The sequence below is a fragment of the Lemur catta genome, chromosome 8 (genome assembly GCF_020740605.2).
Source record: "Lemur catta isolate mLemCat1 chromosome 8, mLemCat1.pri, whole genome shotgun sequence".
In the NCBI taxonomy this organism is placed as follows: domain Eukaryota; kingdom Metazoa; phylum Chordata; class Mammalia; order Primates; family Lemuridae; genus Lemur; species Lemur catta.
The window spans coordinates 42,863,062-42,885,547 of record NC_059135.1 but is presented as its reverse complement, the minus strand read 5'-3'; the positions used below and the strand labels follow the sequence as shown (position 1 = coordinate 42,885,547).

Genomic DNA, 22,486 nt, shown 5'->3' with positions numbered 1-22,486 from the left:
TACTTCTATTATGGGTCATATTTCCCTGCTTCTTTACATGCCTGGCATTCTTTGTTTGGATGCCAGATATTATGAATTTTACTTTGTCCTGAATACTTTTATATTCTTATATATATTCTTTAGCTTTTTTTTTCAGATGTAGATAATTTATTTGAAAACAGTTTTATACAGGTCTTGCTTTTTACAATTTATTAGATGGGTCAAGAGCCATGTTTAATCTAGTTATTCCCTACTACTGACACAAAACCCATCTTAATGCTCTACCTAGAGCCCTGTGATTCGTGAAGTTTTTCCAGTGCAACTGGTAAGAATAGGCATGATTTCCATCCCTAGGTAGATTCTAAGCACTGTTTCCTCTAATCTTTAGGATGGTCCTTTCTATGGTTTTTGGTAGTTCCCTTACACACATATACTGATTCATTTTCTTGATGAATATTTCATAGAACCCTCTGAGAATCTCTGCCTGTGTAGCTAACTCCTTTCTGGTAAATCCAGGGTCATTACTAGCATAGGGATTCACAAAGGGAGTCATATTTCATCTATTATTTTATGTTTACTTATGGTAGGCCTGAGTGACATATGGTTAAGCCCTTAGGAATCTTCCAGTTGAAGATGATTGAGAAATTGCTTAAACTTGCCAGGATAGCTATGGATGAGAGACTCATTTTGATCAGAAACTGTCCAGTGAGATAAACTGCATATAAGTGTTAAATATATTCTTTGTGGCCAGTTGCTGTGGCTCATGGCTATAATCCCAACATTTTGGGAGGCCGAGGTGGGAGAATCACTTGAGCTTGGGAGTTCAAGACCAGCCTGAGCAACATAACGAGACCCCGTCTCTACAAAAAGTAGGAAAAAAATTAGCCAGGCATGGTGATGTGCACCTGTAGTCCCAGCTACTTGGGTGACTGAGGCAGGAGGATCACTTGAGCCCAGGAGCTATGGTGATGGCACTGCACTCTTGCCCAGGCAACAGAGCAAGACTCTGCCTCAAAAAAAAAAAAATAAATAAATAAAATAAAATAAGTATATACATATATTTTTTTCTTTGTGTTTAATCACAAATGGAATATTACCACATTCCTACCCTCCCATTTTTTGTGACCTTACAAGTATGAGACAGGAGTGATTGTCCACTTCCAATATACTATCACATTTTAAATATTTGTTTTGCATTTTTAAATGGCAAGTTGATATTAACCAATGTATTTTCTTTAATTTTGTAGAAACAAGCCCTTCTAGAGAAAAAAATGGCTTATCATTTACAAAAAATGCAAGATACTGGCTTTAAAGGAGAAGATATGGAAAAAAATGCATTTAAATACAAAGCACAAGATGGAACATTTTGTGAATGTGAGAAAACTAAAGATGATGTAGCTAAGTAGGAAATGCTTATTTATGTAAAAATCATTTTGTAATACTCTATGTGCTTACACTTGCTACCCACTTTGTGCCAGGTGCTATTCTAGGCATTTCTGCGTTATGGTTCAAACTGAAAAGTAGATATATATGTAAAAAATTATAACAAACTAAAACAATCTTACCAAGTGTCTCAGGAGACAAACTTGCCCGTATTGCAGTTCTAACCAACTCCCTTATACTTAATGTTTTTTTAATACTGAAACTACAAAAACTTATTTTTAAGCTAATTGCTATTATATTCCAACATGGTATTCTACTATGTTGCCAATCAGTAAGAATGAATAGTACCAGATAAAAAAGAAGGGAAGAAGGAAAGGAGGAGGTACAGAAGGAGGAAAAAGAAAGAAGAAGGAAGGAAAAAAAGAAAGAAAATGAAGAAAGTCTAAAAGGAGGAATATGGAGCCATGACTTTGCTATGCCCAATCATTACCAGCTTCCTTTTATTTATACATTATAAAACCATTAATATAATGGATTTTTATCCCCTGAAAATAGTTAAAACTTCATGGCCAGAATGCAAAAATGTAGACTTGTTTTAACTGTGACTCTGTAGTATCAGGAAAGAAAAGTATCGTTTTCCACGCATCTGTCATCACAGTGTCCCATCAATCCTATTTCTAAGTCTGAACCTGCCTGTGTCACTCTGGTGTATATATTACTATCTGGTCTCTGTTGGCCCCTATTTTTACTAACCTCAAAGTTATTTGTGCACTTCCTTCTATTAATAATAACAATTAAAATTCTGTTCTGATGGTTTCTTCCCCTGCCCCTGTTACCTATTAAATGAAGCTCAGAGTGCTTAGGCAAGCATTCATCAGTGTCTCAAGTCCTGGCCCCACCTAACGTTTTAACTTTATTTTACACTACATCTTTGATGGCATCTGTGATCTAAGGGTGATATGTACAGGCTCTGGAGCCAGACTGCTGAAGTTCAAGTCCTGCTTTATCATTTTTCTAGTCATGTAATGTCTTGGGCAAATTACTTAACCTCTCTGAGCCAGTTTCATCATCTGAAAACAAATTTATAATAATACTCCTAAATAATTACCATGAAAAGCACAAAAGTTCTAACACATGGTAAGAACTTCATTTATTTCATTGTTCAGTCAAATGACACTACTGGCCATTTCTAAAACACAGGTTACCTTTCCCACTTCTCTGCCTCACTTTATTCAGTTTTCTCAGCTTAGAACGACCTGATCACTGCCTCTATTTATCAAAATCCTATAATTCTTTAAGCCCTACTGTAAATTACAGTCCATAAAGTTTTTATTGATAACACTAATTGGAATATCCCTCTTCTTTGAATCTCTTTATTTTTTACCATTCCTAAAACACTTATTACGTACCTTCCACTGCCTTAGTAACTCAAAATAGTAAACTCCTACCTTTTGTGTTCAACAGAGCACCAAGCAAGATATATATACGTAATAAGTGCATGTTTGCTAAATAGATTTATTCAATTTATTTAGTTCATTGAGGCAATGGCTGTAACATCATGCCTTAAATAAGAAATCACATTAATAACTGTATATATTCTTATATCTTCATTAACTTTCTTATGTAATAGGAAGAGTTTCAAGTAGATATCTGAAAGATTTTTTACCTCACATCCTCTTTTGAAGAAGTAGGATATAAATGAATTTAATTTATATTAGCAAAGTGACAGGAGAATAAACTCAAAGTAAATTGAATTATACTGCTATAGGAATGTTGTTATCTTCCACCAAGTAGACAACTTCTAGGACAGAGAGAAAGAAAGAGAAAGAGGGAATACCAGAAGAATCTTCTTAGTGAAGAGCGAATGGAAAAATAGATCATTCTTACCTGTTACATCTCCAATAAAAGCCCATTGAGCATATATGCAGTGAGGATCCTTTGCCACTTTAATAGTTAGAAAAAGATCCTGTGGGCTGGTAGGGCTTCAGCCCTGTCACTATGTTTGTATGCAGCTCCACAGAGAGGGAATGACATTTCCCAGTTGAGGCAGGTGCAGATTTTCCTTTCTACCAGAAAGAAAATTATATTTCTCCAAGTATATCTTTTAACATGAGTGGATAATATTTCCATCATAATTGTCTTTTCTCCCATTACACGTCTCTCCATCTTCCCCAATTTATCCCCCAAATCCCATATATAGGTTAGCATCTGGCTTGCCTCTTCTTGGGCATGAAAGGATAAATAGTCTATTTTGGGTAATTCTGTCATGACCATTATTAAAAATAAATGTTTTATTTTATTTCTTTAAGCTTCTTCAAAGACGAAAAAGAAATTATCTGATGATATAAAGTTAATTTATTCTTTTGATGACCAGAAACCATACGAAGGAACTTATGGTAATTGAATATTATGATAAGAAATACTAAATAGTAATTTAGGGAAAGACGGAGTTTGGTAATGGCCTCTTTCACTTAAATGCAAGTAAATCCTCTGTTCTCTTTTGTCAAATGACTGGTTTGGAGTGATGCTTACCAACAACTATGCAGCCTTTCTCGCTTTCAGAATATGATCCCTAGATAACTGAACTAGTGTTTTGAACTTGACATTATACTATCATTTTAGAAAAATTAAATGGTCCGTTACTATTAAATATATAATACAGGATACCTAACAAATTGTAAAATAATTTTTAGTGCTCAAAATGAGTTTATAAAACCCTGAAATGGGTCAAAAATTAAATACATTAACTCCAAAGCCACTGTGGACCTTATTAAAATGTCACTGTCTTTATTATTTATCATACTATGTCACTCCATGCTGTTCATTAGAGCTCACTAGAGTAGACCATGAGCCCAAATAACAACATAAAAATCCTCCAAAAATACATTATCAAAAGTATAATATTCAAATTTAACAATGACTCCCCTCCCATTATTAAATTTCAAAGGACAAATTAAAGTATAAATGTTAAATTTCTTTGTCCTTAGAGGTTAAAATCTAAAGAAAATAAAGTCCAAAATTTTTCCTCCCTGAATATACAATTTTCTTAGTCTCATCAAGACTCAGAAACCTGGGGGGAGAGAGGGTTGCCTTCATCTAGGCTTTCTTCCTCCCTCAGGATCACTAAGGTTGAGTTAGTTCAACTCTAAGATTCATGGGTCCCATTTTTAAAGTCCAAACAGTTTTTACAACCCACCAAAGGGTTATTACAACATGCAAAATTATGGCAACACAAGCTTTACATCTTACAGTAAATGTAGACAATAAAACTAAGTTATTAGTTTCTGGAGTAGTTATCTCAAGCAAAGTGATCCTCTAAAAAAAGTCTGGTGTTTAATGTAGGCCAGACTGTCTTACTGTTGTTAAAGAAGCCAACTAAAAATATATATAGAAAAACTTAGCTGGGCATGGTGGCACATGCCTGTAGTCCCAGCTACTCGGGAGGCTGAGGCAGTAGGATCGCTTAAGTCCAGGAGTTTGAGGTTGCTGTGAGCTAGGCTGACGCCACGGCACTCACTCTAGCCGGGCAACAGATCGAGACTCTGTCTCAAAAAAAAAAAAAAAAAGAGAATCTCAGTGATATCTGAAGAAAGGATGGTAGATGGAAAATATTGCTTTCAGTTTCATTGGGCTAGCCAGTCTGTCTGTGACAATTGTCCAGAAGCCACACCTATAAATTTAATTAAGTATAGTTGGGAGAAATAACCTATTAAAAGATGAATTGTGAAATTACATTGATTCATATATCTGGGAGAGGGAGGATCTATCTATAGCTCTTCTCCACTTTCATGGAGTGGCATGTGAGTCATTCTGATCTTTTTTGTGAATTTTAGAAATGCACAGTAGTGACACCACTGTCATCATACATTATTAGAAGTGCCTCTCCTTCACCATAATCAAACCTTCTTGCTTTCCATTTCATCACTGAGCTATGAGCATGAACTCGGTTCAGTGTCACATCCTCTATACTCTTATGAGCAGTTTGCTCCACACAGTTTTGCAGCAGGCAACCCTTTGAGCAGAGTTCAAAGCCCTGAATTTCCTACAACCCCTGCTTTTGATCTTGTCTCTGTGTCTTTTAATTCCCCAAAAAGATCATGAAGCATTTATTTTGGCTTTTAGATTATCCTAAAACAAAATGGAAAAAATTTTAATACAAACGCATGTGTGGATTTGTGTAACCACTACCACAAGCACATATAGAAGTCCCAACATTCCAAAAATCTCCCTCAGACTATCCCCTTTCAGTTACATCTTCCTTTCCCTAACTAATAACGTCAGGTAACCACTGATATGTTCTCCAATACTTTAGTTTTTTTTCTTTTGAAGAATGTCATATAAATGGAATCATACAGCATTTAACTTTTTAAAAATGGCTTCTTTTACACAGCATAATGCCTTTGTAATTCATCAAGTTGTCGCATGTGTCAATAGTTTCTTTTTATTGCTAATGAGTGTTCTGTTGTATGTATACACCAGAGTTTGTTTATCCATTCTTCTGTTGAAGGAAATCTGGAATTTGGGTCCTTTCCATATTTTTGGTGATTATGAATAGAATGACCAGAAGTACAGTTGAACCTTGATCATTGCGAGGGTTGGGTACTTACCCATTGTGTAGTCAAAAATCCATGTGTAACATTTGACTCCCTCAAAACTTAACTACTAATAGCCTACTATTGACCAGAAGCCTTACTGATAACATAAACAGTTGATTAACCCATATTTTGTATGTTATGTGTATTATTTATTGTATTTTTACAAAAAGTAAGGTATAAAAAAATGTTACTAAGAAAATCATGAAGAATAGAAAACATATTTACTATTCATTAAGTGAAACTGGCTCATCAAAAAGGTCTTAATCCTCATGTCTTCACATAGAGTAGGATGAAGAAGAGGAAGAGAAGGGGTTGGTCTTGTCTCAGGGGTGGCAGAGGCACATAAGTGGACCCATGCAGTTCAAACTCATGTAGTTCAAGGGTCAACTATATTTGTAAATAGCTTTCTTTGTAAATGAGGGATTGTTGGGTCATACGGTAAATGTATACTTAAGTTCATGAAAAACTGCCAAACTATCTTTCAAAGTGGCTGTAACATCTTGCATCCCCATCAGTAATGCATGAGAAATCCATTTGCTGTACATTTTTCCCCTCAGTATTATTGGTATGTTTTATTAGCCATTCTATTAGATGTGGTGTTGCCTCATCATGGTTTTCATTTACATTTCCCTGATGGCTAATGATGATGAATATCTGTTCATATGCTATTTTCCTTCTTTCAGTCCCATTTGGTGAAGTGTCTATTGAAGTCTTTTGTTCATTTTTATTTGGGTCATTTTTATATTGTTGAGTTATGGGAGTTCTTTCTATATTCTGTAGAAAAGTCTTTTTTAGAAATGTGATTTACAGATATTTTTTCCTGGTCTATAACTTGCCTTTTCATTTTCTGTTCCACTGATCTATGTGTCTGTCCCTTTGCCAATCATCACTGTAGCTTTTTATTATCTTAAAATAAGGCAGTAATATTTTTTCAAAATTGTTATAGCTATTTTAATTTGTTTTCCTTTCCATATACATTTTATAATTAGCTTATCTACATCTATAAAAATCATGCTAGAATTTTTTAATGAAGTACATTAAATATATAGATTAATTTGAGAAGGAAAGACATATTTACTACACAGTCTTCCAAGTTATGAACATCATAAGTTTTTCTATTAACATTTGTTTAGATCATCCTTAATTTTTTTAATAAGTGTTTTATAGTTTTCAGCATATAGATTCTATATATGTTGTTTTATATTTATACCTAAGTACTTTACTTTTTTGGTACTGTTTTACATGTTTTTGAAAAAATTGGTGTCTAATTGCCTGTGGCTTTCGTTTTTACTATATCTTTTTGTTTAGTTTTTGTAATGTTTGTCCTAGACTACAGTGTGCTTAGTTCTTCACAATCAACAATAAAAAATATATATTTTACTTCTTTAAATGGAATGTGGTTACTTTAATATTTATGTCTGTTTACCCCTTTCCTTTTTATAATTGTTTAAGTATTACATCTACATATGTCAAACATCCAATCAATGTAATAAGTTTTGCATTGAATCATCAAACATATTTAGTATTATTCAATAAGGTAAAATAGTCTAGTCTATTTACTCAGATTGTTACCATTTTGGTTGCCTTTTAATACCTGAGATCCCAGGTGTCTTTCTCATATTATTTTCTTTCAGTCTATAGAACTTTTCATAGCATCTCTTTTAGAACAGATTTTCTTGCACTGAATTATCTTAGTTTTTTTTATTCATGTGAGAATATTTTTAATTTTATCTTCATTCCTGAAGAATGTTGTTTTCACTTGATATAGATTTATAGGCTGATAGTTATTTTGTTTTTGGAATTTTAAAAATGTTATTCCACTTTATTTTTTTCTCCATGGTCTGATGAGATATCTGCAATATTTTAATTGTTGTTTCTCTATAATGAATGTGCCATCTTTTATCTAATTGTTTTCAAATTTGGGGGAGAGTAGTTTTCAGTAGTTTGACTATGAAGTGTCTAAGCATAGATTTCCTTGTCCTTCTCCCCATTTTGGGATTCACTGAGACTCTTTAAACTGTAAGTTTTTATCTTTTGACAAATTTCCCTGAAACAGACCTCTTTCTCCCACAAAGGTAACTGCTATGTAAATCTGGTGATTACCATAACCAATTAAAAATATATATTTACAATGTGAGTGTATATCTTTAAGCTGCTTGTATAGATACATATAGACAACATTAATAAGATGTAGTAATATAACTAATATGATATTATACTCAGTCTTCTATGACTTACTTTTTATACTCAGCACTATGTCCCAAAAGATTTTTCCATGTGTTGCCTAAAATTTTAGTTTATTTCACTACTAATTGTATCCCATTGTGTGAATATACCACAGTTTCTATACCTATTTTTTATTGATGGAAATATTTGTTATTTTGACCAGCAAAGCACTGAACATTCTTGTAGGTATAGATAACCTGATACACACAGACAAGTGATTCTCTAGGGGTTTCTGAGTCATGTTTCTTCTGAGAAATTACCATTTCTTGTATCTTGGCCATTTTCCTACTTGGCTGATTTTCTTGGTTGATTTTCTTATGGATTTGGAAGAATTTTTAGTCATAATACACACTCACCTATTAGATATATTTATATCTGTATCATCTATATCTTTATCTATAGTCTAGCAAATATCATCTTACAGTTTGTGGCTTGCTTCTATTTTCTCTATTTTTGAATGTTTCATGTCTTAGATTTAAGTCTGTTATCCATAGTGAATTAATATTTGTGAGTGATGAGAGAAATGGATCCTGTTTCAGTCTTCTACCTGTGGCTATCCAATTTTCCCAACAATATTTATTGAATAGGGATTGTTTTCCCCAGTGTATATTGCTATCTATGTTGTCAAAGATCAGATGGCAATATGTGGACGGTTTTATATCTGGGTTCTCTGTTCTGTTCCATTGGTCTATATCTCTGTTTTTGTGCCAGTCCCATGGTCTTTTGGTTACTGTTACCTTGCTGTATAGCTTAAACTCTGGTAAAGTGATGCCTCCAGATTTGTTCCTGTGGCTTAAGGTTGCTTTGGCTATTCAGGCTCTTTTCTGGTTCCAAACAAAGTGCAGGATTATATTTTTAAATCTGTGAAAAATGATATTGGTATTTTAATGGAGATTGCATTGAATCTGTAAATCACTTTTAATAATGTTGATTCCACTGATCCATGAGCATGGTATGTTTTTCCATCTGTTTTACATCATCCACAATTTTCTTCCTCAGTGATTCACAGCTTTCTTTGTAGAGATCTTTCACCTCCTTGGTTCAATATATTCCTAGGTATTTTATTTTCTTTGTAGCTATTGTGGAAGGTATTGAGTCTTTGATTTGATTCTCAGCTTGACAGTTGTTGGTGTATAGGAATGCTACTGATTTCTGTACATTGATTTTATAACCTGAGACTTCACTAAATTTATCAGTTCCAGGAGTCTCTGGGGGAATCTTTGGGGTTTTCTAGATATAAGATCATATCATCAGCAAAGAGCAATAGTTTTGCCTCCTCTTTCCCCATTTGGATACCCTTAATTTCTTTCTCTTGCCTAATTGCTATGGCTAGAACTTCCAGTGTTATGATGAATAGAAGTGGTAGAAGTGGGCATTCTTGTCTTGTTCCAGTCCTGAGTGGAAATGCATTCAACTTTTCCCCATTCATTATGATGTTGGCTATGAGTTTGTAATATATGGCTTTTAAAACTTTGAAATATGTTCCATCTATGCCTATTTTATTAAGAATTTTTATCATAAAAGGGTGCTAAATTTTGTTGAATGCTTTTTCTATATCTATTGAGATGATCATCTAATCTTTCTTTTTTTGCTTCTGTTTATGTAGTAAATCACATTTATGGATTTACATATGTTGAACCATCCTTGCACTCTTCAGATTAAGCCCACTTAGTTGTAGTGGATTATTTTTTGATGTGCTGCTCATGCAGTTTGCTAGAATTCATTATTGAGGATTTTTACATCTATATTCGTAAGGGATATTGGTCTATAGTTTTCTTTTTTTTGTAGTGTCCTTTCCTAGCTTTGGTATCAAGGTGATACTGGCTTGGTAGAATGCGTTGGGGAGGATTCCTTACTTCTTGATGCTATGAAATAATTTCTGTAATATGGGCACAGCTTTTTAATGATATTTTAAGATTTTCTTATTAAAAACTTCAAATATAAACAAAAACAGAATAGGATAATGAACCCTTATCATTCAATTTCAACAAATCATGAATAATTTGTTTTGCCTGTGCCCTCAACTATTCCCTACTGCCATGTTGTTTTGAAGTACCTCCTACATATAATATCATTTTATTAATCAATATGCCAATATGTGTCTCTAAAAGATAAGGATTATTTTTTTAAAATGTTTCACTACAATATCAGTATCATGCCACTCAAATCAATAATTTCATAATATCATCAAATGTTTAATCTCTATTCAAATGTTTCATAACGTCATAATTGTTGCAAAAATATTTTGAAGTTTGAATCTACATTGATATGTGTTGTAATAGGTTGATATGTCTTTTGAGTAACCTTGAATATATAGGTTCCTCTTATATATATTTCTCTCTCTTTCTCCTTTCCCTCCCTTCTTTTTTATTACAATTTTTGTTGCTGTTGAGGAAATTTTAGTTGCTGTTTTGTTGAGTTTCTTACACTCTAGACTTTTCCTGATTGCATCTATGTGGTATAGTTTTGCATGTTCTCTCGGCTGTATTTCCTGGAGAGTATTAGTTAAATCTATAGGCTTTCTGGTTGAATTTCTTTAGCAAGACTGATCCATCAGGAGACATATAATATCTGATTTTTTATTTCTCTGTGATTTTAACATCCATTTGTGCTCAAGGCCTAAATTCATTAGTTTTAATTAGTGGTAGCAAATTTGAGATATTTTAATTCTATCATTCCTTCTTCACAGATTAGCTAGAATACATTTATAAAATGAAATTTCTCCTCAACTACTATTTGGTTACATTGTGATACAGAATATTTAGGAAAATCAAACTACATGTTCAATATTTTACTATCATTCATTAGTTTTCAAAGTAATGAATTATTTAAGTACCACCCTCCATCAGTATGCAGTTTGTTTTGTTTAGTGTCATGAATTAACTAATTCAAATAAATTTGATGTGCTTCTATACATTGCTGTTATTGAATTTATTAATGCTGAAGTGGTACCACATTGGGCCAGTGGAAGCCCCTTCATAATAATTGCAGTCTTTTTTGGCATAACTCAAGTAGTTTTTGATAGCTTCCTTGCTATCTGGAAACAAAGGAAGATGCAAACTTATCTTGTACACATCCAGTTGTTTTAACGCCATTGAGTTGCTTTGGCAAATTTGAAAAGATAAAATGATCTAGATAGGTGGGCCTATTTCTATTCGTTCTCTTCTATTGTATTGATCTATTTGTCTGTCCCTATTCGAATGCAGTATTCTCTTCATTACTTACTGTAGCTTTATACTTTTTTGAAAATTTGGCAGTTTGAGTTATCCAGTGTTTGTTGTTTTTCTAGGTTGAATTGGTTATTTTAGGTCTTTGCATTTTCATAGAAATTTGAGAAACAAATTGACAATTTCTACAAATTAGTCTGCTGGGATTTTGTTCACTTTTTATTTCTGTTTTTTGCTCACTAGGACCTCTGGTATAATGTTGAATGAAAATGGTGATTATGTACTCCCTAAGATTGTTCCAAACCTTAAGGGAAAGTGATCACCATAAGTCAGGATATTAGCTCTAGAGATTTGAAGATAACGTTTATCAGAGAAACATCACTTTCTATTCCTAGTTTAGTAAGAGATTTGAGTTATGAATGAGTGTTGAGTTTTATTATATCATACTTTTTCCTGAATCTTTGAGATAATCACATGAATTTTCTCTTTTAGTTTGTTAAAATGGAAAATTACTTTTATTTTTGAATGGTAAATTAATCTTTCATTCTTGGGATAAACTCTATTTATTCACAGTGTATCATCTTTACTATATCTTGTTGCATCTGTTTTGTTTTTGCTTATAATTCTTGCTGCTTTGTTCATGGGGGAATTGAACAATTTAATTTACTCATAATATCTTGTAATGATATTTTATATCAGACTGATCCTCCAGTCAAAGTATGCATTGGGAACTGTTCACTTTTCTTCAATTTTTCTGGAAGAATTTGTGTAGAATTAGGGTAACTTCCCCCTTAGATATTTTGTACAATTAACAAGTGATGTAATTTGAGTGAGAGGCATTTTTGTAGACAAATTTTTAACTTCATGTTCAATTTCTTTAATAGATAAACAGTTCTTCATATTATCTACAAATTTCATTTCTGAATGAAATTTGGTAGTTTTGTATAGGTATTCAAATTTATTGCTATACATTTTTCCCTTTATTGTAACATTTAGTAATCATTTGTAGACTCTATTGTGCTGATTTGTGTTCTCTCTTTTTTCTGATAAATCTGTCTTATCACTTTACTTAATGTCTTAAAGAGCCAGCTGTTTGTTTCATTATTTTTTCTCTTTTCTTTTACATTTTACTTTGATCTTTATTATTTCTTGTCGTCTGCATACTAATGGTTAGCTAGGATGTGAAAAAACTGAAACTCTGATGCACTGCTGATTGATATGTAAAATGGTACAACCACCTTCAAAAACAGGTTTGGTGTTTCTTTAAGTTAAACATATATCCACCATATGAAACATGGTATTAATTAGGCATTCTATTACTAGGTATTTACCCAATAAAAATGAAAAAAAAATATTTCTACACAAGATTTGGGCATGAAAGTTCATATAAGTTTATTTATAAAATATCAAAACTGAAATAATCCATATCTCCATCAACAGATGAGTGGATAAAAAATTGTAACATATTCATACAATAGAATACTTCTCAAAAATAAAAAAAAGAACAAACTTGATAAATGTAACATCATAATCTTGAGTAAAAGAAGCCAAGAAAATCAAAAGAGTACATACTGTATGATTGATTCTGATTGTATAAAATTCTAAAAAAATCCAAACTAATCTTATGAATTAAAGGTACAGATCATTGTTGTTGGAGTATTAGAAAAGAGAGATGGATAGATTGTGAAGTTACATTAGAAAACTTATAGGGGTAATGGAAATGTTATTGTGTGTGTAATGGTTATTTCACAGTTGTATCCATATTTCAAAATTGATTCAATAATTAAACTTAAATAATTATATTTTATTGTACTTCAATTATACTTTAATAAAATTGTTAACAAAAACAATAGTGTTTTCTTTCATTTACTTTTAGAACATGGAACAAATGGTGTTCAAATGCAGTCTCAAAATAATTCTAAGAATGTTTTGAAAACATCAGCAACTTCAATTGTTAATCAGCCAGCTGTACAGAATAATGGTAAAGATCAAAAGGTATGAAATTACATTTCAAAGTTTTATATAGTTATTATTAATTTATCTACTTAACTTGACTTCTATGAATCATTTCCTTTACTAACATGGTACTAATTAGGTAGGAATATTGGGTTCTGTTCATGTGACCTGATCTTGTTTCCTGCAGAAAATATTGAGTTAGCTTAATACTAAATGCACTATACAATATAGCAGAAAATAATGAGAACATTTAGCAATTATAATAACAAGAGCTTGTATTTATTGAGCATGTGATTTTGACCAGATGCTATGCTAAGACAGAATGAAAGAAAACAAAACAAAAATAATGGGTTACATAAGAAACAAAGATAAGACATAATCATTTCCTTTAAGAACTCATTATCTAAGCAGACAAAAACATGCTGGAAAAGGGCACCCTATTCAATAAGCAGTGCTGGGAAAATTGGATAGCCACATGCAGAAGAATGAAACAGTATCCCTATATCTTACCATATACAAAAATTAACTCAAGATGGATTAAAGATCTAAATGTAAGAACTGAAACCATAAAAATTCTGGAAGAAACCATAGGAAAAATTCTTCTAGACATTGGTTTATACAAAGAATTTATGACTAACACCCTAACGGCAAATACGCAACAACAAAAATAAATAAATGGGATTTAATAAAATTAAAAAATTTCTGCACAGCAAAGGAAATAATCAACAAAGTCAATAGACAACCTACAGAATGGGAGAAAATATTTGCAAACTATACATCTGAAAAAGGGCTAATATTCAGAATCTACAAAAAACTCAAACAAATCAGCAACAAAAAAACAAATAATCACATTAAGAAGTGAACAAAATATATGAAGAGATTTTTTTTCCAAAAGAAGATACACAAGTGGCCAACAGACATATGAGAAAATATCACTAATGATCAGGCAAATGCAAATTAAAATCACAATGAGACACCACCTTATCCCTATTGGAATGGCCATTATTAAAAAATAAAAAAGCAATAGATGTTGGTGTGGATGTGGCGAAATGGGAACACTTATATGCTATTAGAGGGACCGTAAATTAGTACAACCTCTATGGAAGATAGTATGGAGATTCCTCAAAGAACTAAAAGTAGTCCTACCATTTGATCCAGCAATCCCACTATTGGATATCTACCCAAACGAAAAGAAGTCATTCTATCAAAAAGACACCTGTACCTGAATGTTTATTGCAGCAATATTCACAGTTTCAAAAATGTGGAATCAACTTAAGTGCCCATCAATTTATGAGTGGGTAAAGAAAATATGGTATGTGTGTATGTACACACACACACACACACACACACACACACCATGGAGTACTATTCTGCCATTAAAAAGAATGAAATAATGCCATTTGCAGCAACTTGGATGGAACTGGAGACCATTATCCTAAGTGAAGTATCTCAGGAATGGAAAAAAAAAAACCATTCATTCTTCACAGATGAGTGTGAACTAAATTGTGGGTACACATGGTCATAGAGTAGTGTAAAGGACCTTGGAAGCTAACCAAGGGGGAGGGTTGGAGGAAGGTGACGGATAAAAATGTACCTATTGGGTACAATGTACACTATTCTGGTGATGGGCACACTAAAAGTCCTGACCTCAGCATTATACGATTCATCCATGTAACAAGGAACACTTGTACCCCCTAATATTTTGAAATAAAAGTTATGGCAAAAAATAACTCATTGTCTAGTGAGGCAACAGACGCAGAAAAATATTATTATAGTAAAATGTGTCTGGAATGATGAATTTTACTTTGGTTCTAAGTAATGTTTTCAATAAGCATCACATCTGATTGGATTGAATATGAATAGTTGTATTGAATTTCTCTGAGATAAACTGAATGAGTCTAAACATTTTAGAATGAATCATTGAATTGATTACCATACCTTTAGGCAAAATATGGAATACCATAGGAGGAGTGACTTTGTACATTACTACATGTTGAACTCAATTTGGAATTAGTTAAATTTGAAATTGTGTGGAAGGTATCCCAGGAGGTTGATGATAAGTATCATCCTTTAACAATTTTTTTATAATAGAGTTAGAAGATAAAGGAGGAAAAGCATCTGTACTAATTTAGTTAATTGATATAAGGTACAAATTTCTTTTGGAAGTACATTTACTAATGAATATTTTTCTCTTTAACATTTTACCATATAGGGAGATGGATTGATAACTAAAAAATCAAGTATTTTTGATGACAGAGGTAAGAAAATGGAAAATTTTCATAATTTTTGCTATTAAGTACATAATTATAGTTATAGTTTTATCATATAGTTATATAGCTTTTAAAGTTGTTTTACCTGATTATAAAAATTATACTTATTCTGAAAAATAAAAGATGATATAAACTTATTTATGAATATAGATATTATAATTATCCCATATATTGAGTGATTGCTTGAGGAGTGTGCATTTTAGAATTTGCAACATGTGGGAAAATTAGTGTCCCTCCTGTGACTAGTTATAGTGATACTTAAAATGAGATACTGGGTTCAGGAGGTTGCAATAGAGAGAACTGTCCTCAGGAATGTTCCCATACTCCACTGTTACCAGTTTCCCACAAACAATACATTTCCCCTTAAATGAAATATACACTACTTAAGATCTTTGGCCTTGTTAGTTTCCTGTAAGTCACTAAATATACTCTCATGCATACCCTACATACACACCCACAGAAAATATTAGATATCTCCAGCCAATGGCAAATGATCCCCTCAAATTCTATACAAAACCAAATTCATTATCTTCCTGACCTCTCTTACTTTCACTGAGGCACAAAATAAAAGTTATCTTTGACTCTTCTTCTTTCTTATATTTTGCATCTAAAAGTTATCACTTTCTGTCTAGTGTACTACTTCCTTAATTTATCTTGTCCTCCACTCTTTTCCATGACCATTGCCCCTGTCCTTGTTTTCTCTAATCTTGACTACGGAAGTAAACTTTCTCCAACCTTTTCTTTCTCTTTTTAGTCCACTATACATTTTACTATAAAAGCCATCTTCCTAAAACACAGCTTTGTTTATTTTCCCATTTAAGTCATGAGCAGTTTCTCATTGCCTACTGAATGAATGTAAACAGTTAAATTTGGCAATGGGCTATGGTTAGCGGCAGAAGATTAAGCTGTCTTAATAAGTAAATAAGGATCAGAGGTTAAGGATTTAATACTTGTCTCTGAAGGCAGTGGTCAATCACTGCAAATTTATAAGCAGTAAACATTCAAAAAATCATGTTATTTTTGGAGATACTTCCTTAAGTCAAATAAATCACCTATAGTAGTAATTCCAATTACTATGGCAGCTCAGCAGGTAGAACTTTGGAGCAATGCTATAAGTTTTTTTCTTTTTATTATTTCAGCATATTATGGGGGTACAAGTGTTTAGGTTTCACATATTGCCTTTGTCCCATCCAAGTCAGAGCTTCAAGCATGTCCATCCCCCAGACAGTGCACACTACACCCATTAGGTGTGTATATACCCATCCTCTCCTCCCCCCCATATTCCTAACACCCAATGAATGTTACTACTATATGTGCATTTAAGTGTTGATCAATTAATACAAATTTGATAGTGAGTACATGTGGTGCTTGTTTTTCCATTCTTGGGATACTTCACTCAGTAGAATGGACTCCACCTTTATCCAGGATAATACAAGATATACTAGATCACCATTGTTTTTTGTGACTGAGTAGAATTCAATGGTATACACATAACACATTTTGTTAATCCACACATGTACTGATGGGTACTTGAGTTGTTTCCACATCTTTGCAATTGTGAATTGTGCTGCTATAAACATTTGAGTGCAGACGTCTTTATTATAGAATATCTTTTTCTCCTTCGGGTAGATACCCAGTAGTGGGATTGCTGGATCAAATGGTAGTTCTCCTTGTAGCTCTTTGAGGTTATCTCCACGTTACTTTCCACAGAGGTTGTACTAGTTTGCAGTCCCACCAGCAGTGTATGAGTGTTCCTATCTCTCCCTATCAAAGCCAACATTTATTGTTTGGGGACTTCTTGATAAAGGTCATTCTCACTGGAGTTAGGTGATATCTCATTGTGGTTTTGATTTTCATTTCCCTGATAATTGGAGATGTATACTGTTTCCATATGTTTGTTGGCCATTAGTCTATCTTCTTTGGAAAAGTTTCTGTTCATGTCCTTTGCCCACTTTTTGATAGGGTTGTTTGATTTTTTTTCTTGCTTATTTTCCTGAGTTCTATATAGATACTAGTTATCAGTCCTTTATCAGATGTGTAGCATGTGAATATTTTCCCCATTCTGTAGGTTGTCTGTTTGCTCTTGTGATAGTTTCCTTGGCTTGAAGAAGCTTTCTAATTTGATTAGGTCCCATTTATTCATTTTGGTTATTGCTGTGATTGCCTTTTGGGTTTTCTTCATAAATTCTTTGCCTAGACCAATGTCTATGAGTTTACCAATGTTTTCTTCTGGAATTATTATAGTTTCATGCCTTAGATTTAAGTCTGTTACCCACCATGAGTTGATTTTCATGAGTGGTAAGAGGTGCAGATCCTGTTTCAGTCTTCCACATATGGCTATCCAGTTTTCCCAGCACCATTTAATGAATAAGGACTCTTTTCCCTAGTGTCTGTTTTTGTCTGCTTTGTGCAAGATTTCATGGCTACATGAGTATGGTTTTATATCTGGGTTCTCAGTTCTGTTCCATTAATCTATATGTCTGTTCTGGTGCCAGTACCATGCTGTTTTAGTTAGTATAGCCTTGTAGTATAGCTTGAAGTCTAGTAAATTAATGCCTTCCAGTTTGTTCTTTTTGCTTAGGATTGCTTTTGCTATACGGGGTCTTCTCTGTTTACATACGAAGTGTAGAATTATTTTTTTCTGTATCTGTGAAAAATGATGTTGGTATTTTAATAGGGATTGCATTGAATCTGTAGATCACTTTGGGTAGTATAGACATTTTAACAATGTTGATTCTGCCACACCATGAACATGGTATGTTTTTCCACCTGTTTATGTTCCCTGCTATTTCCTTCCTCAGTGTTTTGTAGTTCTCCCTGTAGAGATCTTTTACCTCTTTTTAAAATAAATTCCCAGGTATTTTATTTTCTTTGTTGCTATTGTGAAGGGTATTGGATCTTTGATTTGGTTCTCAGTTTGACTGTTGGCGTATAGGAGTGCTACTGATTTCTGTACATTGATTTTGTAACCTGAGTCTGCTGAATTTCTTTATCAATTTCAGTAGTCTCGTGGCAGAATCTTTGGAGTTTTCTAGATATAAGATCATATCATCAGCAAAGAGCAATAGTTTGACCTCTTCTGTCCCCATATGGATGCTCTTGATTTCCTTCTCTTTTCTGATTGCTCTGGCTAGGACTTCTAGCACTAAGTTGAATGGAAGCAGTGATAGATAGCAACCTTGTCTGGTTCCAGTTCTAAGTGGCGATGCTTTCAATTTTTCCCTGTTCAGTATGATGTTGGCTGTGGGTTTGTTATGTATGGCTTTTATAATTTTTAGGTAAGTCCCATCTATGCCTATTTTGTTAAGCATTCTTATCATAAAAGGGTGCTGAATTTTGTTGAATGCTTTTTCTGAGTCTATTGAAAGGATCATTAGGTCTTTGTTTTTGCTTCTATTTATGTGGTGAATTACATTTGTAGATTTGCATATGTTGAGCCATCCCTGCATCTGTAGGATGAAGCCCACTTGGTCATGATGGATTATTTTTTTGATAAGCACCTGAATTTGGTTTGCTAGGATTTTGTTGATAATTTTTATGTCTATATTCATAAGGGATATTGGTCTGTAGTTTTATTGTTTTGTGGTGTCCTTTTCTGGTTTTGGTATCAGGGTGATGTTGGCTTTGTAAAACGTGTTGGGGAGGATTCCTTACCTCTCAATGTTGTGAAATAATTTCTGCAGGATAGGCACCAGTTCTCCTTTGTAGGTCTGGTACAATTTGGGTGTGAAGCCATCTGGTATGGGACATTTCTTTTTAGGAAGGGTTTTTATTGCTGCTTCAATTTTGGTACTGGATATTGGTCTGCTTAGGAATGCTATTTCTTCCTGATTGAGCCTAGGGAGGCTGTGTATTTCTAAGAATTTGTCCATTTCCTCCACACTTTCAAGTTTATGTGCCTAGAAGTTTTTATAGTAGTCATAGATGATATTTTGTATTTCCATGGTATCAGTTGTAATTTCTCTGTTTTCATTCTTAATGGACCTTATTAGAATCCTTTCTTTTCTGCTTCTTGTTAATCTAGCAAGAGCCATGTCAATTTTGTTTATTTTTTCTATAAGTTAATATTCACCTTTTTTCCAGAAATATTATCTTCTCATCTTTAAAGTTACCTTTTCTTTCTCTAGGATTTATAAACATGTCAGCTCAAGATTCAGTTACTTCAGCTCAAAATTCACCCACAGGAATTTTTCCCAAATGTTCACAGTCATTCAAAAGTAGAGGTCCTCCAAAAGTAGAGGTAAATAATATTTCTTTTACTCCAAATACAAAAAGAATAAATGAGGTATGATCTGGTGGTCATCATTGGTATATAAAAATGTCATTTTAAGTGACCATACAGTACAGTTTTATCACTGAAATTAGTCATATTGTAACAACATTTTAATAGCTCTAAGACAGTCCATCTAAATGTAAGGCACAACTATGTATCTGCAGCCTTCAGAGAAAGTATCAAATTGGGCTTTTTTAATTTGCCTTATGCTTGTACTGATTCAGTACTCTTGACCAGTGATCAGTTACCTGCTGTTGGAAAGTCAGCATCAAAGATTCAGGGTATAGCCCCTAGACATGAAATAGATTTTCTGTATGGTTTGCCAACTTGTTATTACAGGAATCAAATACACATCCTTGGTTTTGTTATTAGCATAATGTTAACTTCTTCAACTATAGTAAGGAGTTAATATGGCTTAAAATAGATTTCAACAAAATGGAAACGTACTAAATTATTTCCAAATGAATTCTTAATGTTTTAAGGTAGAAAGTGGTATCATTTTACATGTTCCATAATACATAATAATTGATATACTAAATTATGAATAACTTCTAAAATGTAGTATTTTGCCACAACCTGCTTCTCTGTAGTACAGATTTATTATAAATAAACATTTAACAAATGAATATTGGGCTTAACTTCACTATTTTCCTATGTTAGTAGCCACATTAAATATGCTAAGAATCAGGAAAGAAAATTTTTAGTAACTTTGACATTTCAAGTAGTCATATTGCCCAAAATATTCCAAAGGCTATGTTCTTAACTTTAAAAAAGAAAAAAAACTCCTTTAAAAACCATATCTAAATTTTATCATTGACCTTTTTTGGAGTAGTGTGTACTACTAACTTTGCCATCCATATTATTCTCAAATGAGTACCTGATGTTCACAAATATCGAATTTATTATGAGAAAAAGAATGAGCATTTTTAATATAACTACAGTGGTTCCTCAGTATCCATAGGGGATTTGTTCCAGGACCTTCACAGATACCAAAATCCGTGGATACTGACATCCCTGATATAAAATGGCATAGCATTTGCATATAATCTATGTACATCTTTTTGTATACTTTAAATCATCTCTAGATTACTTGTAATACCTAGTAAATGTAAATGCTCTGCAAATAGTAGTTATACTATATTTTTTAGGAATAATGACAAGAAAAGTGTGTACATGTTCAGTACAGATGCATTTTTTTACTGAGTATTTTCAATCCACAATTGGTTGATTCCACAGGTGTGAAGCCCATGGATATGGAGGGCCAACTGTAATATATTCTGTTTTCCAACATATTGTACACAGCCTCCCACTATCAGAATATGTATTTCTGGTGGCCTGTTTTGACCTCTCAGACGTGGGGGGAAGAAAAAAAGAAATTTATTATACTGGATTTGCTTCCCAGAGTAGGTTGAGTTCTTTGACAAGACTAAAGAGCCACATCCATGTACTGAAAGAAATTTGTTCTCTGCCTTCCAGCTCTACTTACAGTTTTCTCCTATTGTTAGCATTATTAAAAAACACTATTCTTTTCCCATTGAGTTGATTAACTTCCTTGCTAATTGATGTATTCCACAGGCAGTAAATTTTAGGATAGCAGCAAATACTGTCGTGCAGAAAAGAAAGGTAACATAGCAGGCTTGAGATTTTTATCTTTACATGGGCCCTTGTGTAAGGTTGGCCTTTGGCCAGTGTGTGGGAACTTGACTGGGAAACATTTTTCTACACTAACATGAAACTTTTTCTTGCTAAGTTGGGTGGTTCACTGTACCTAGACCGTACACACAATATGATCCTTTTTGCATACCTGTTTTTCTTCTGAGAGTGTGGAATTATGATATGTGCTAAGGCAGAGGGTATCTACATGATTGACCTTCAATAAAAACTTTGCTGAGTTTCTAAGTAATTTCCCTGGGCAGAAATATTGCAGATGTGTTACTGCATTTTTTATTGTTGGAGAAAAAAACATGATCAAGTTAGTCATCTCACAGGAGAAATAAGAGCATAAGGAAGACTCTGCACGTATTTCTTCAGACTCAGCCTGTGTCTTTTACCCTTACTTATCCTATGAGTATCCTTTCATTGTAATAAATCTTATATGTGAAGACAACTATATGCTGAGACCCAAATCTTAACAAATCAAATGTGTGGGCGGTCTTGTGGCCACCCTCTGATGTAAGTATGAACTTTTGAATTCTGTAAATAATACATGTAACACAAGCATCATAAATGTGTGTGCATTTATTATAAAATATTTTCAAAATCTTAAGTTTCTCTATTTCATATATAGATATAATGGTTGATGTTCAAATTCAATTCTCTAAGGATCTGGGTTTTTTTATTGTGAATTATGTAGAAGGAGATTGATGCTCGCTGTAATGGAAGACCAACCAAGAGATCAAGCTATGTGTGTGAATCAGGTAAATATTTGCAACACTTATTGAGTAAACCATATAATCTGTCAACTTTTTCTTTCAATTAACATTTACTGAGTTCCTGTTTCATGCTAGACATGGCCCCATATATTGAACATACAAAGAAGACAAGCCATAATTTTTACTCTTTATAGTAACTTCCCCCCAACTTTATTGAAGTATAGTTGGCAATTAAAAATTTTGTGTATTTAAGGTACAGTCTCCA

At 33.1% G+C, this 22,486-nt stretch overlaps 1 protein-coding gene across 1 annotated transcript in view; it reads left to right on the top strand.

Annotated features, from left to right (window-relative positions):
* The window catches only part of FSIP2 (fibrous sheath interacting protein 2), a 96,756-nt gene that overhangs the window by 8,829 nt on the left and 65,441 nt on the right, over positions 1-22,486 (top strand). Inside the window, exons 8-13 of the mRNA XM_045558790.1 lie at positions 1,227-1,347; positions 3,672-3,758; positions 13,227-13,345; positions 15,519-15,564; positions 19,704-19,816; positions 22,203-22,266. Coding sequence (XP_045414746.1) covers positions 1,227-1,347; positions 3,672-3,758; positions 13,227-13,345; positions 15,519-15,564; positions 19,704-19,816; positions 22,203-22,266 — 550 coding nt within the window. The remainder of the gene's footprint in view (positions 1-1,226; positions 1,348-3,671; positions 3,759-13,226; positions 13,346-15,518; positions 15,565-19,703; positions 19,817-22,202; positions 22,267-22,486) is intronic.